This window comes from Lampetra planeri, chromosome 6 (assembly GCF_965212315.1).
Source record: "Lampetra planeri chromosome 6, kcLamPlan1.2.h2, whole genome shotgun sequence".
NCBI classification, from domain to species: domain Eukaryota; kingdom Metazoa; phylum Chordata; class Hyperoartia; order Petromyzontiformes; family Petromyzontidae; genus Lampetra; species Lampetra planeri.
This window is the reverse complement of record NC_136112.1, coordinates 3,635,048-3,651,915: the sequence shown is the minus strand read 5'-3', so window position 1 is coordinate 3,651,915 and position 16,868 is coordinate 3,635,048. Positions and strand designations below refer to the sequence as shown.

The 16,868-nt window shown below is 49.1% G+C and overlaps 2 protein-coding genes across 4 annotated transcripts in view; one reads left to right on the top strand and one right to left on the bottom strand.

The window, feature by feature from the left end:
• Positions 1-9,973: 9,973 nt before the first annotated feature.
• On the bottom strand, positions 9,974-14,695 carry LOC144719415 (GPI-N-acetylgalactosamine transferase PGAP4-like). 2 transcript variants are annotated; one of them, XM_078595313.1, is made up of 3 exons: positions 13,590-14,695; positions 12,652-13,192; positions 9,974-11,743 (listed from the first exon to the last, which is right to left on the bottom strand). In XM_078595313.1, the coding sequence occupies exons 2-3, from the start codon at positions 13,149-13,151 to the stop codon at positions 11,041-11,043; spliced, it is 1,203 nt and encodes a 400-aa protein (XP_078451439.1). In that variant the 5' UTR covers positions 13,152-13,192; positions 13,590-14,695; the 3' UTR covers positions 9,974-11,040. The 2 variants fall into 2 exon arrangements, with proteins under 2 accessions (XP_078451439.1, XP_078451437.1); XM_078595311.1 differs by having other exon boundaries at positions 12,652-14,695.
• LOC144719416 (glutathione S-transferase theta-3-like) overlaps positions 13,015-16,868 on the top strand; it is a 23,188-nt gene continuing 19,334 nt past the window's right edge. Inside the window, exon 1 of one of the 2 annotated variants that reach the window (XM_078595315.1) lies at positions 13,015-13,274. The gene's annotated coding sequence lies outside the window, so the exon portion shown is untranslated. Of the gene's footprint in view, positions 13,275-14,193; positions 14,286-16,868 lie in introns of those variants that run through there. The other variant, XM_078595314.1, reaches the window with a different exon arrangement.

Sequence of the window (16,868 nt, the reverse complement as noted above, 5' to 3'; positions counted from 1 at the left end):
GGCACGGGGTGCCCAATAAGATCTCAATTGGTCTGTAATAAGGTAGGGCACTGATAAGGGGTTGACAGGTATGGCCACGTGTCATTGTATTGTTTCCTATGAAAGAACAAAGCATTCTCTTTTTACGATGCATCCTGGAAAGTAACGTGCCGGGTGCTGACCCTGCGATTTGACTTTATTTTATTAAGTGTTCATTATTTAGTTCCCCAATCAACATCGCTTTTTGAATTATGTCCATTGCTCTTTCCTGTAACATCTTCACTCTAATTAAATGTTGAATACTGACCAAACACGGCGTTTTGTCCCCCCATATTTTAGTTGTACATCAAAGTTGTCGGGGTTTCATGATAGACATCGATGTTTTCCTTTCCAGGTCCTCATCCACGACATTCCTGCGGAGGGAGCTGGTAGGAACGTTGGGTTGCTCGGTCAATGGCCAGGGTCAACGGTGGCGTGGTGTATTCCGCAAATATGCCCGACTGTGAGGGCGGGCACAAGCCGGCGTGAGTAGGTTAAACGTTGAGTTTTATAAGGGCACCACGGGGTGACCAGCCCCTCCCCACCCCCCACCCCACCCAGCCCCTCCCCACCCCCCCACCCACCCCACCCAGCCCCTCCCCACCCAGCCCCAACCTCCCCAGCCAACCAGCCCCTCCCCTCCCTCCCCACCCAGCCCCTCCCCACTCTCCCCACCCCACCCAGCCCCTCCATCCCCACCCCTCCCACCCCCACCCAGCCCCTCCCCACCCAGCCCCTCCCTACACGACGGACGGACACAATAATCCCCTGTGGGCTGGTGTAACCAGGAGGTTCCTATCAGTATTATTTATCCGCTGTCATTGGCACTTGTCGACGTCCCTCGTTTGTAGATGTCCGTCTACATTCCACCGCGTGGTGGACTCCGAATAGACGTTTCGCGACTCGCCCGTGCACAGTCACCTTTTTATTGAACTGACGGCGCTCTCAATGCAACTCCCCCCCCCCCTCTGAAACCACCACTGCTCGCCGCGTGCCCGCCTCCGCACCAATGGGAACGCGCTTCGAGTGCGTGATCGGGCGACGCCGACCAATCAGAGCCGCGGCGAGGCGCGTGATCGGGGCGAAGGTGGCCAATGGGCGAGCGCCGGCGGGAACAGCTGTGAAAAGCGCGCGAAATTCGCAGTGAAACAACACGTGGCCGCGTGCTCCAGCAGAGATGCCACTTCCACGTGTAACAGCACATCCTTTTTGTCATTCCACTGCTGGATGGGGGCCTCTCCTATGCCCTGCGGGTTTACGGGGCCATACTTCACCACGCCGTTCAGTGCTGGTTGGTGAAGGCGGGTGGAGAATATTAGTAGTGTAGCAATGACTTTACAATGCACTTTGCTGTTACTGTCCACTGCGTATCACCCCACATACCTGTCCGTTCAAAACTAGTGTCCACTCTTAAAGCATGACATTACATTCACAAGCATATATTGCTGTCTCACTCTCTCTAAGGCCGTTTGTGTTCATTTATATATCAACTGACCCAGGGTTAACGTTGGGTCATATTCACGCAGGTGATTGATTGAATGGAGCGAGAGGCGAGAAGCGGTACTGGAGAACACGTTGGGGTTTGTGCAGGGCCGGATTAAGGCACGGGGCTTTAGGGGCTGCAGCCCAGAGGGCATCCGCCAGCTGGAGGGCCTCCAGAGATGAAGTGAAAAGTTATTTCATTTGTGAATGCTGAATTGTATTTGTTGTTAGCCTTGTAAAAAATACATTTTATTTTTCTTTAACTTTCTTTTCCTTTTGAACATATTACTGGGGGCCTCACAGTACCTGTATCCCAGGGGCCTACAAAATCTTAATCCGGCCCTGGGTTTGTGGCATAAGGCTGTCCGATCTCTTGCACGTGTATCCATTGCACGCAACGCCAACTTTTATTTATGTGCAATGTTACATTGAGGGTTTTTTCCCTATCAGCACTTGCTAAATTTAAATCTTCCGTTTTGTGAGTTTTTTTATGCCAAAGTAAGTACTGTATAAATAAGTTTTTTTAAGCTAGAACACACGTGGTCAGGGCTGAGGTCGAAACCTAAAGCATTGGTAAAGGCCGGTGAAACTTTCAGGTGGATCCTCCATATCGAGGCCACTGGCCGCACCTCCGATTAGCACGTACGGTCGTTGCGGTGCATGCAAGGCCGGTGCCCCCAAAAGCCAATTCCTGAGACCGAGGCCAACATTGAGGACAAGAGCCGAGAGAGTGTCCTCAGACTGGTGTCAAGGACCCAAGGCTGCACATAAGCACCCACTCTGACAATGTTCACTGTGAAGTGGAGTCACTTTAAAATAACAAGTCTCTGTTAATTACATATTTTCACATCACTTCTTTAAAACGGTAGCAATATTTGCAGCAACTGTAACTGATTTGATTTCATAAAAAAATGCGAGTGTTCCAGTACAATGGTAATATTGTTTTTAACAGACAAATATGCCGTACGTCCAACAGTCTCTGAAATAAATATTGGTTCAATAGTTGTGTTCAATAAAACTGCACCTTGCATATTCCTTTCACGTAATATCGCATTGTGAAAGTTGCACGCCTACACCCATGATGTCCATAAAACCATGTTTTTGTATGGCACGGAAACCACTCTTTCTACGTGGCCAATGGTTGTGCTGTGATGATGACGATTGAATCAAATAAGTTTAACTGAATGTAACGATGATCGTGGAATGTAATGAGTCGGATATGAAAATTGGAAGCCTTCAAATTGTGCTACACAAGTATAGTACTGTTACATATGCCACACAAAACAAAGATCCCCTGTATAGCCTTAACAGACTGTAGGGGCAAGTGCTGTTAGCGAGCACCTGTGAAGGCCGGAACGGTACACGAGGGGGTGGGTGGCCAGCACCACGCCTGACCACCTTTGTCTCCCTAGTGGCGATGTTTACACACCGCACCAGGCACTCATTTGAGGCTGAGTTGACACATGCCACACACACGCCGACGCACAATAATGTCCAACCGTGTTAGCACTAAGGGATGCCCACATATGGCACTGTTTTAAATACCGTAAGTTCCTGATGATCAGTTATTTGTGGACATCACTGAATGTTATCTCCAGCGGCTGCGGTTTCTTCACACATTAAACATGCTCAATAAAGGAATTTCGCCTGACATCACAATGCAAGAGCCTTCTGAAAAAGTCTTGAGACTCAGCAAGGCTTTGCAAACACTTTTTAAGTGTTATCTCAAAACACTTGAGTTTTCTCCAGCAATACCGGATTCTTCCCACCGTGTATGAGGGCAAAACACGCAAATGTCTGCATGGATGGATTCAAGAACCCATTTGACATTGCATCTTTCACTTTGGCAATTTGTCCCTTATTTGCAAGTTTAACATTTAAACGTGAACCCGCACAACACAGTTTCTATTTGAACCAAAACCATGGCAACAACAAACAACGTCTTCCAAACTGGTCTCTCTTGGCAGTCAAGGTGCAGTACACCACTACAATGCAGCACTGCGTGTTTGGCGTTTGTCACATCGCTGACATTTTGTACACAGCATGACCCTTTGTGCGCTTGTGTGTTCTCAGAATGTTTTGCTGCGACGGTGATGTACAACAAAACGACATTGGGCAGTTTTCTAGACAAATTTATGACATGGTCGGAAAAAAAAGTATACGTACGCCTGTAATTGTTTCCCCCCATAATGAGTACTATTGCGATAGTGCTGTCGGAATGCCATGAGACAAAATATCCGTTTAGATTTCAGGCAAGGCGGTGCAGCCCTTCTCCGAATAAAAAAAACGGGTTGACGGAAGCGGATACCACAGCGCTGAGATAACTTCAATTGACATCTGGTCCACCCGCTTTGCCAGAGTAAAGTTCGTTGCATGACAATCAATATTGCTTTCTTTAATTATGACAGCTGGAACTGAACCAACTTTAGTGTGATGGGGGGGGGGTAATGCGGTCATTAGTGACCAGGCTGAGACCATCAACTTCACTTCGCTTGAGAACCCGGTTGATTCATTTGCGGCTGCATGGATTCTTCCACCCCAGGATCTTGGTGGCACCAGCTAAGCCACTCGTACATCTGAGCCACCCAGCAATCTCAAAATGCCATTTTATAACAATAATAACGTGAATGCGTCTCAATTTGCCTTCTTCGGTGCGATTGACTGGGATGATTCTGTTAAAAACGATGATAATAGAGGGGGGGGTCTCTCCCCCCTCCCTTTTGCAATTATTTCTTTCGCCAGTAGAGAGGTGGATGAGCCCCCCATGGAGGAGCGGGTGTAACCCCATCTCATAAATCCGCATGTATGTTACATGATTTGAAGTGTGTCCCTCTGTCACCCCCACACTCACCCGATCTACCCTTAGAATGTTGGTTCCTGTTTCCCCTTCCCCCATGAGCACAAATTCTGACCCCCCCCCCGTCGCGCCCCTATAGCTGGGGGCCACCGAGCGAGGTTGTTCTCTCCATTCCTAGACTCTCTGCATGCGCTGGAAAGTTCCCTCCACTCCCCCCCCCTTCGCGATTTTTCTGCACCCCCCCCCCGCAGCGTCCAGAAATCTTGGGCGTATTGTATCGGACTTGTGTGCGTATATCTGAATGGAAAAAAAGTATGAACAAATACGACGAATAAAAACACATGCACCCTGTATCACACAAAAAAACACAAAAAACACAAAGATCCCCCGTATCGTCTTAACAAACTGTTAGGGCAGGTGCTGTTAGCGAGCACCTATGAAGGCTGGCACGGCACACGAGGGGGTGGGTGGCCAGCACCACGCCCGACTGCCTTTGTCTCCCCAGTGGCGATGGTTACACACCGCACCAGGTACTCAATTGAGGCTGAGTCGACCCAGGGGAGGCCCAGGCCCGGTCCAAAGAATTATCGTTACTGGGTGTTGGCTGTGAGCGGGACTTGAACTCGGGTCGCCAGGTTCATAGCGCAGCGCGCTAATCGCTACCCCATCGCTCCCCTATATCACAGACACACTCACGACTTACGATTTATATTCATTGTGACTGCCGAGCAAAGGCCGAAACCCCAACGTACACGGTCTCCTCTACTTACGAACAGTCGGCTTATGAACTTTCAAAGATACGAACAAACCTGTCCGTATGTCCAGTTGCGTGTTCGGATCAAGAGTCGTAAAGTTCAACCACCGCGCAATCGATTGCGGTTTTGGCATCTACATCTGCAGAACGTGAAGAACCAGTGGCATCTACATCTGCAGAACGTGAAGAATTAGTGGCATCTACATCTGCAGAACGTGAAGAACCAGTGGCATCTACATCTGCAGAACGTGAAGAACCAGTGGAATCTACATCTGCAGAACGTGATGAACCAGTGACATCTACATCTGCAGAACATGAAGAACCAGAGGTATCTACATCTGCAAAACGTGATGAACCAGTGACATCTACATCTGCAGAACATGAAGAACCAGAGGCATCTACATCTGCAGAACGTGAAGAACCAGAGGCATCTACATCTGCAGAATGTGAAAAAACAGTGGCATCTATATCTGCAAAACATTAAAAACCAGCGGCATCTACATCTACATAACATTATACAACTTTTAAAGTAATTTCCCGTGTTTAGGGTACGTGCCGTACAACACGTTTGGTCTCGACAGGAGCAGTGAGACTTACGAACAAATCGACTTACGAACAGATCCCTTGAACCTAAATCGTTCATAAGTAGAGGAGTCCCTGTAGCCAGCAACACACGCACACACAGCTCTATTAAGAGTTGTAATAGAAAAGGGGGGTTAACACGTTTCTTGAATTGAGCAAGTTGAGAATTTCATAAATGCGGGAGAAGTACCGAAATGGAAGTGCTGCGACCTTCAGTATGCTCGTTCAATGCAGCATGGATGGGACGAAAAAGCCCGGCAGACGAGTTCTCAACATGGGTGGAGGATCTTCTTGGTTCTTTCGGTAAAGTCACGTAGAAGGGAAGTAATAAAATAATAAAAATAAAACATAATAAAATAATTCTCACGACGTTTCGGCCACAACGCAAGCAGCCATCCTCAGGTGAAAACCAGGTCTGTCGAGGCGACAGCGTCTGAAAAAATGGGTGGAGGAATCAATGAAAAGTGAAATTGCTGTGGAACGGTAACAGGTGGCAGTAGCGACAGAAGAGTGCTACGGAGGCGACTGGCAGTCGGCGAGCGAGGCAAGTTAATCGAGTGAATCGGTGAGTTCTGGATCAAGCGATCGGTGAGGTGAGAAGTGGGCTGCTCCAGATCTGACAACAGCACGGTATTCCAATGCCAGATTACCGTTGATCGGGCCGGCCCAGTTTGCCAACGTCGGTACTACTCAAGACTTCCCATGCCACGCCATGTGTGCGTCCACTACTTGCCAATTTTCACAACCGAAACCTTTCGTTCTTGTTGTCGAAACGAAATGCGTTTTCACACGCCGCCAAAAATGTAGACGACTTTCTGATTGTTATTCCGTGCATGCTTGGCATGAGTCAACCCGCCGCCGCTGCCGCATCCACACAGGCAAGGAAGGCCGCTTGCTGGGTGGCTGTCACTTTGGCTTGATGACCTGTCCATGGCTCTTGGCTGGGATGCATTTTACTCAGAGAAAGAGAGAGATCGGGCGTGGTGCTGGTTACCCTCCACCCCCTCGCCTGCAGTTTCTGCCTTCCATAGGTGCTCGCTAACAGCGCTTGCCCCAAAATTATGTTGAGGCTATACGGTGTGGGGGGGGGGGCTTTGTGAGTCACATTTTATTGTTGTCTATTTTATTCCCATAATTGTTGAATGGAATTTTTTAATGTTTTTTTGCAAGATGGTTGCTGTGCAGTAGTGTGGGTTTTTGTAGCATCGCCGGGTTACATAACCACGATATGTGGAGGGTTGAGACGCAGAGATAGATGATGGGGGCATGGTGATTGCCCCAGTGTTGGGAAATCCATTAATGTTACCACGTGACAAACCACGACAAACGCAGTACACGGGGTGTCATCATTTTCCCCTTAGTATTTTTTCACTGTCCCTTATTTAACCACGTGAAATAGAATCCGCGCACCTCATGTTACATTTACGGTTGCTATCCTATCCGTGCCCCGATTGTCGTGCTTGTGACAGTTTGACCCATAAAAGTCTTTCATCTAAAGCTCAACAAAAGGAGTTTACGATAAGTTGCGTAATTTTTGAAACTCCACGCTGCCAACGATTGCACTCCAAAATAAACGAGCACACTTGGAGCATTGTGAAAGCGAGATTTCATTTAAAGACAAAACGTCAACAATTACTTTGTACGCGAGAAAATGAAAACTTTTATAATTTCACTCACGGGAACATTGATTCGAAATTCTCCGAAAGAAACTAATACTTACAAAATAAAATACCGGAAAATAATAACAACCAATTTTACCACAAAAATATGTTTAAATCATCACAAGCCCTTTTTGTTATATGAGAAAACAAACTCGTTTTTTTTGCATCAATTTTTTTTACCAAAATGTTATGGGTTCCAAATTTTAAACATGTTGGGGATATCAAACGTTTGAACCTTATTTTTACAAAGACATTGTCGTGATAAAATCTTACACAACTCAGCTGCACGTACAGAGAGTTAGCGATCCTGTATTGATAAACTAGAAATCTCAAGCAATACCAAAGCGACAGCCGTGACAACCAGCACCGTCAGCTACAATAATTTAAGATAACGATGACCAGGCCCTCGTTATTGCACTCGAGGGCAGCGAGCGGCCACCACAAAAGCATAGCGAAACTCCGCGACGAAAGCATCATTTTGCAATGCATAATGAATTACAAATAGAAGGCATTTTACGATTTTACTTGGCTATTCACCCACGCGAGTCGGGGTACACGTACGTGTGCAGCTGCCCCATGGCCCACAAGTTGACCGAGCAAAGTCAACCAGCAGTGAGTCATGGGGGGCCACAGCTGAGATGAGTGTGGAGTTAATCGGAATTATTTTCACGTCAGTCCGCAGTCTTTCGTGTGAACTACAACCTGCGGCATTTCAGTCGAGTCCATTTGTGGAGTTTGTAGTCTGAGTTATTAAATGTTGGTGTGAGGGTTGATGCAATTTCCCCGTGGTGAGCGGTGGTGCAGCGGTTAGCGCTACGCTGCGATACGAACCCGGCGATCCGAGTTTGATTCCCGCTCACGGCCAACACCAGTGACGATAATTATCTGAACCGGTCCTGGGCCTCCCCTAGGTCGACTCAGCCTCAATTGATACCTCGTGTGATGTGTAAATATGGCCACTGGGGAGACAAAGGCGGTCTGGCGTAGTGCTGGCCATCCACCCACCTCGTGTACCGTGCCAGCCTTCATAGGTGCTCGCTAACAGCACTTGCCCCTACAGTCTGTTCAGGCTATACAGGGGATCTTTGTCTTTTGTCTTGCAATTTCTCCCCCCCCCGCCTCCCAATATTGTCAGGTCAGCCAATCAGTGAACCATTTTATATACTTATACAATACTCTACCTACAGTCAATTATCATTTAGGTCTTCCTAAGTGCACTGCAGTGTTAAATAAAGTTCAATCTTAATTTTAGAACTTTCGTGACTGCAGGAATTATTATTTGGTTCTTTCGGTTAAGTCACATCTAAAGATAAAATAATAAATTAAATTAAATAATAGAATACGACGTTTCGATTGCAACACAAGCAATCATCATCAGGTATAATGAAATAGCGACATAAAATCTAACCAGAAAACTATAGACAGACATATTAGCAGACAGATATCACCAAGATACATAGCGGGAGCAACACAGGTAACAGAGAGGGGTGATCGTCTCTGTGGGGTGGCCTTAAATAGACAGAGGGGGGGGGGCGGAGGCAGAGAGATGGAGGAGGGTTAGAGAAAAAATTAGCATATCAATGAGTGGTTAACAGACGTGGTGCTGCGAATGCGATGGCACGGCAAGCAAGCCTGAAAATCAGGAGAAGGACACACTCAAATTAAATAACCTAGTAAAATATCGAAATGTAATGTTACTACGTTATGAGTCTGCGTCTCCATTCATACGAGTTAGTTTCGTCTCATCACAGCTTTGGTCTTTGATCGGGCAGTCGTAGTCATCGGCACGCCTTGTGGTTTTCGTAATGACTGAAATAAATACAAATAATACTTTGTGGACGAATATTCTCATCACTAAGTTCGTAAAAAATTCCATCATTGGAGCTGAAGTTCCAGTAAATCTATCCCCCCCGCCTCCGATATAATAACTGGATAGGACGTTACATGAACAAGACATACCAGGCTCACTTGTGGTGGCACATTGACCAAAAAAAACCACCCACGCATTCGAAATTAGAAAGTAGGCTCTCAACGAGACACCGTTTCATCGATTGAAAATCGATACTAGCGCTCACGATGCTCGCATCGAATCGTGCACGTGAGAATCTTTGAAATCCCTGTACGGTTCGTTGCAACATATTCACGTGACCTCGTGGTTTTAAAAAATATTCTCGAATTGCGTAGGTGGGTGAGTCGTTAAGTACCCGTCCGAAATTTTTTTCAAGTAATCCCCATTGCAGATGTTTGGAGTGATGAAACAGTAAACCTTTGTTCTTATCAAAGTGGAAAAGGCAAATAACTACATATTCTCAGCATCAAATGCCGTGCCACAATCATGTAATTTTAGGGGCCGTCCATAAATGACGTCACACGATTTTGGACAATTTTTGACCCCCCCCTGCCTCGTCACATGGCATCACAAAAAGTCAGACCCCCCCCTCAAATATGACGTCACAAAGCTCTGCCCCCCCCCCCCCCAAATAAAACATGCTTCAAATCGCTTTAAACTATTGTCATTGTAGTGCGTATTTATGTGGCGCGGCACTCTGATGTCGTAGGAGAAAACATTTATGAAAAAATCTATTTAATTAAGTAGAACGTGTTGTCTATATCTATTTAAACTTGCGCATTTTAATGTGACGTCACATTTCTCAAACCCCCCCCCCCCCTCGTCACACATCGTCACAAATATCTGACCCCCCACCCCTAGGTGCGTGACGTCATTTATGGACGGCCCCATATTAATGAACGGAAAATATGGGGGAAGACCAAAGAGCTCTCTCTCTCTCTGTGTCTACTGTGCAGCGGCTGCTGTGGGATCCGGCGGAGGGGAGTAAAGCGTCGGCAAGGTGTGGCCCTGGGAGGTCAGCGGCTTTGACCACGATGGCTTTGAATTTTTACTGAACTTTGGTGCAGCGGTAGTGCAATGGTTAGCGCACTACGCTATGAAGCTGCCAAACCTGAGTTGGATTCTTGGCCATGGCTAAACGGTGGCAAATGATATCTGAACCGGTCCTCGGTCCATACCACCTTCACCGCCCCGAACTGACCGGTGTCAAGTCACCTATAAAAAGCACTGCACAATGTACCCATCCATACACATTTTTTAACTAGTTCCTGAATATATAATCACCACTCATTTGTTGGAAAAAAAATATGAAATCGTGTCAGACGGGTTTTCTAGCAAACTTAACCACGCACATGTAAACATCACACCGAGTGACTCCAGTACATCACAGCATTACGAGTTTACACAACAAATAAGATCATGTTTATAGCATTAAATGTAACTGGCAGGACCCGAAACAGACTTCTTTTGCAATAGACACCTTGAGAAGCGTGACGGCATAGGTTGGATGTAACGTCAAATAAATGCAGTTTGGGCTATGGCGCGAGACGCTATGCAGCACACCGGGTTGTCAAGGGCGGTTCCGCGGTTGTCCTCCGCAGTTTGTCAGCAGAGGGCAGTGCAGCGATACCCATCGTAGGACTTTACTCTGCTACCACATCTATGGCTGCCCGCCTTGACCAAACCCCCACGGTCAAGAAAAACGCAAACGAAGCACGTGCCGTGGGGAGATCCTCACCCACGGGTGGGTTGACAAAACGGGCTGTACATGTGCATGATGTTACGCAGGCACAGGTCCCACATTCAGATTCACCACTCGGCAATATCTGGGCAGTCTCTACCAACAACAGCAGGGGTTGATAGTGGCGGCGGGCGGCGGTGGCGGCGGCGGCGGTGGCTACGACCGCAGGGAGCTGTACCGTCCGATATGCCGTACCAGGTTGGGCTCCAGCACAAGGGCGCCGTGCTCGGCGCGGTGCATCGCGGCGTACAGCGCCATGTCCTTGCCGTACTTTGGCGCGCATTGCTCGGCGTCGAGCAGCTCGGCCACGGCGAGTGCCGCCGCCGCGCTCGGGAACGCCATGGCCGGCGTGCAGCACTCCGTGGCGGGTGCCAGCGCGTAGAAGTGCGGAGACGCGCGCCGCAGCTCCAGGAAGTAGTGGCGCCCCACCATCTCTACGCACAGCATCGCGTAGAGCGCGAGGGCGGCGACCAACCGCCAGCGGAAGGGCGTCCGTGCCAGCCGCAGGTACACCGCCATCAGCGCCAGCCCGCACAGCCCGCCGGCTCCCACCCACTCCAGGATGCGCATCGGCTCGGGGTTCAAGTAGCCCTGCAGCCGCTCCGGGTGGAAGAGCTTCACGTAGAGGGCGCGGCGCAGCCGCAGCGACGCGGCACGGCGCTCGCCCAGGAGGTGGTGCAGCACCGGGAAGAAGTCGTCCGCCGGGAGCGCGTCGTCCTCCAGCAGCACCACGGCGCCGCCATCGCCGCCCGCCGTCATCGTCGCCGCACGCCGCAGGCACCACGTGTAGTCACGCTTCTCCTTCTCGAAGCGGCTGTGCGCAGGCGGCTTCCCTGCGTCCGGGTCGCTCTCCGAGAACCTGAACGCAGTGGCAGCGATGCTGGAATCCGAAATGTTCCAGTTCCTTCATGGCCCGCCGGCGATTGCCATCGCAATAGAGTGTGCAGGCCGTGCAACTGCACCGGGCCCAAAGGGCCCTAGGGTTGCAAGCACTTCGCGATGAAGAGCGGGGAAATTGGAGAGAGGGGGTCCCCCATTTCATTCCTTGCACAAGGACCTATGCCAACCATGCTAAGGTTAGCGCTTTGAGATACTTCAATATGAAAGGCACTTTATAAAATAGAGGTTATTATTATTAAGGAATTGCCGCTGGCTTTGTGATTGCCAACATAGACCTTGCCAATGTACCTATGTTCATTGCTATAAAACGTCAAACCCATTATTAAACGCAATTTTATATACGTAAACTAGAAAACTAGAGTATTAGCTACCCAGATCATTCTTCATTCCACAATAAAAAAAATGTCTTCACAGTTTATTTTTTTATTTCATTGAAACGTTTTAATGTGGTACACACCATTTAATACTATCGCTCCCTGGTTCCTTCCACAGGACAGAATCAACCATTAATTTTGTAGGACAATTGCTCAATAAAGTGTTGTGAATGACTTACAGACTCGCAGAGGGACAAATTCAGTGTCTTATACTGTAGACCAGCGGTGGCCATACGACGTCTCCCAAGCCGCTTGCGGCTCTTTAATCCACCGCACGCGGCTCTATCGACACTGATGCACTTGGCTCTTTGCAGAACTCATGGGCACTTTTGGCTCTTGGTCTGTTACAGGTTGGCCACCCCTACTGTAGACAAACCTCAATGTATTTTATAAATCCGCGGGCACACACTTGCAACACATCCCTTGTCAATGAACAAGACGTTATTAAAACGTGTGGGCCGTCCGATGAACGCGGTTGTCCCGAGGGTTTTACCTGGCGACGGTGTGCACCAGCGCGGAGATCTCGCCTGCCTCGATGTGGTCCTCGGGCACCGCCTGCACGTTGCACACGAGAAGCCGGTGGCGCTCGCACGCTGGCCCGCACGCCCTCAGCAGCGCCAGCAGCCGCGCCACCACCCGGCTCAGATAGGGCTCCTGCCGCCGCACGCTGACCACCGCCACCGCCAAGTCGCCCGGCCCCTCGCCCCGCGTGCCGTTGCCGTGGTGGCGGCGCCGGCGGGGGACGTCGTCCTCCGTCGCGATCCGCCGCAGGAAGCGGCGCGCCCGCTCCGCGTCCAGCGCATCCTCCCGCGCCTGCGCCTCGTCCTGTGCCTGCGCCACGTGGCCGCCGCTGTCGGAGTAGTGGGAGTAGCGGAGGTGGCGGCACGAGAGCGGCAGCACCACCAGGAACGTGAGGGCGAAGAGGGCGGCCACGCGCGCGAGGTTACGGCTGGAGCGGAGGACGGGCGCACGCCGACGCACCGTCGCCGTCATCTCTCAGTCGACGGCGCTCATTCGTCTTCGAGCGCTGCGTCCTGGCACAGGGAAGGAGCTGCGTCACGCTGTGCAATGGAACAAGATTCTTGATAATGACGATGACAGTGGATGTGAGAAGAGGTACGTCAAAGTGCACGTAACAAATGACCCCAAGGAATAATTCGAGTTTTGCCTTAATGATGTTGATGATGATGATGATGGTAAAGTCCCCAGTACGAACAATGGAAAACTACAACTTGCTAACTTAACGTTAAAAGACGTTTTAGAAAAGTGCCAAAGAGATTGTATCCTCATATCTCATGCCAAAACGTCCTACTTTGCGAGTAGTGGACCTCTGTCGTCTCCACTCGTGCTCACAGCAGACTGCTCGTAAAACACTCTCGCTATCATTGTGCGTCCAAAAACCCAACTTCATGAGAAAAGCATTTTCCAAACCTGATAACCGAGGGAACAGCAACAACAGGCGGAGGAAGCAAGTGAAGGCAGCGGCGTCGCCTACTTTACCACACCTACGACAGCACTGTCGTCTGAAAATGATCAACTAGTCACGCAAATTTTTTTAAATCTCTGTACACGGCAGGAAACCTTACTGTAAATGGTAATCGACAAAGCACACGTCTTTATGGGCTGCTCACGGCAACCACGCCCAGGCGGGGAACATTACTCGTTTCATAGAGGGGTGTCGTAGTCAGATTAGGGTTTCATGTGCAGGCCAATAATGTTGCTCCTCAGCTTTTAACAGTGCACTTTCTTTCATCATTAAAGTCATTTCACCTGATGATAGTCCATTGAAATGTACCATAATCCATGGCAGACCTTGATAAAAGTTCGGGGGGTGGGGGAGGGGTGAATACTACTTGCAACTTTGTAACGGTGGAACACCACAGGAAGGGGGAGTAGAGTCGTGGATGCATAATGAATGGGGGAAAGAAAGATGAACAGTAAAAGGGGAAAGAGAAGATTTCAAAAAATTGGGGGGGAAATGTGGGGGATGGAAAAGGGAGAAACAGGAACAAAGGGGTTAGGAGAGATGAGGATGGGGAGGAAGAGGCTGCATCAGGGCCTTGATGCTGCTTTACGGAGGAGCGGCGTCTGTTTTCACAAGGGGTGGCGGACAGGAGAGGGATTCAGGTGAGGGGGGGGGTCACGTGTTTTACAGGAGGCTTGGGCTGATATATAGATACAATACACGATAAATGGTAACGCTCAATATAACAGCAGAAAAAGCTTGGCTCCAACAACATGGCAAGCCTGGCAAGGATCAGGACCTGTCTTTGGTCCGAGTGAACGTGGCTGACCGATTTCACTCTCGTGTCTATTGGAACGGTCACACGTTGACCTGTGACCCCTATAGCCGGCACATGCTTGACCAGTCTCATGACTCTCAGGGCGGTCACACCGTGACCTGTCACCACTACAGCCGTCACATGCTTGACCAGTCTCGTGTCTGTCGGTGAGGTCACACGCTGACCTGTGACCCCTACAGCCGCCACATGCTTGACCAGTCTCGTGTCTCTCGGCGCGGTCACACGTTGACCTGTGACCCCTACAGCCACCACATGCTTGACCAGTCTCGTGTCTATCGGTGAGGTCACACGCTGACCTGTGACCCCTACAGCCGCCGATTGCTTGCCAGCTCAACGTCTTATATCGTGGCTTGCCACGGAGGGACACAGTCAATTTTTGACTGCTGTCACTAATCTTTGTATTCTTTGGTTCTTTCGGTAAAGTCACGTAGATAGAAAAAATATTAAAATAAAGTGAATAAAAATGAAAAATATAAATAATAACCATTGCTACACTCTATATTATAGACTGCCAGTACACTCCGATTAATAACCAGGCTACAGTCTACATTACTGTGTTTTTATTATTTTTTTATAACTTTCTTTTTTAATCTGCGTGACTTTACCGAAAGAAACAAAGAATACAAAGGATGGTGTTGCGTGTGGTTGTTTTTTTGGTTACTGAATTAGAACAAAACGTGCTCCCTCTTGTTATTTTGGTTGCAACACCAATGTGCTCTAGACCCAATCACCGCGGCTTATTTATATTCAACTCGAATAATAATCTCCGATGTTTATAACTCAATATCCTTAAGGCGTCAACGGCGCCCAATGTGAAAGGAGCAAAATAAATGTTAAGTACAAAAAGTTCACCGACCAAATCTAACTTCACGACGATTCGTGAGCAAGACGTGCAAAGCTGCACAGAACACAGACTACACGTACGGCACTTATGGAAAGCAGATATCATAAGTGTTGTCTTATATAACTCTATACACAACCATACGTAACATCGCAGGCACACGTCACCACGGGTACACTACCTCACGTGTACACACAACCACATTTACACAACCACACACACACAGTGTACACACAACCGCATGTGCACAAACACACACACACGTCGTCACAAACATGTGTACCCAAACAACCTGTCACACAGACGTGTTGACCTGCGCACATACAGGTGTGTGTATCCACACACCCACACACAAACCCCCACACACACACGAGTGTACCCACACCCAAACCCACACATACACGCGTGTGTACCCACACACACAAACACACAAACCCACACACACACAAACCCACACACACACGAGTGTACCCACACACAAACCCACACATACACGCGTGTGTACCCACACACACAAACACACAAACCCACACACACACAAACCCCCACACACACACGAGTGTACCCACACACAAACCCACACATACACGCGTGTGTACCCACACACACAAACACACAAACCCACACACACACAAACCCCCACACACACACGAGTGTACCCACACACAAACCCACACATACACGCGTGTGTACCCACACACACACACACAAACCCACACACACACAAACCCCCACACACACGCGAGTGTACCCACACACAAACCCACACATACACGCGTGTGTACCCACAAACCCACACACACAAACCCACACACACTAACCCACACACACACACGCTAACCCACACACACACAAACCCACACACACAAACCCACACACACTAACCCACACACACACACACAAACCCACACACACACACACAAACCCACACACACACACTAACCCACACACGCACAAACCCACACACAAACCCACACAAACCCACACATACACACTAACCCACACAAACCCACACACACTAACCCACACACACACACACAAACCCACACACACTAACCCACACATACACACTAACCCACACATACACACTAACCCACACAAACCCACACACACTAACCCACACACATACACACAAACCCACACACACTAACCCACACACACTAACCCACAAACCCACACACACAAACCCACACACACACAAACCCACACACACAAACCCACACACACACAAACCCCCACACACACGCGAGTGTACCCACACACACAAACCCACACACACTAACCCACACACACACACGCTAGCCCACACACACACAAACCCACACACACAAACCCACACACACTAACCCACAAACCCACACACACAAACCCACACACGCACAAACCCACACACACACACAAACCCACACACTAACCCACACACACACAAACCCACACACACACAAACCCACACATACACACTAACCCACACAAACCCACACACACTAACCCACACACACACACAAACCCACACACACTAACCCACACACACTAACCCACACATACACACTAACCCACACAAACCCA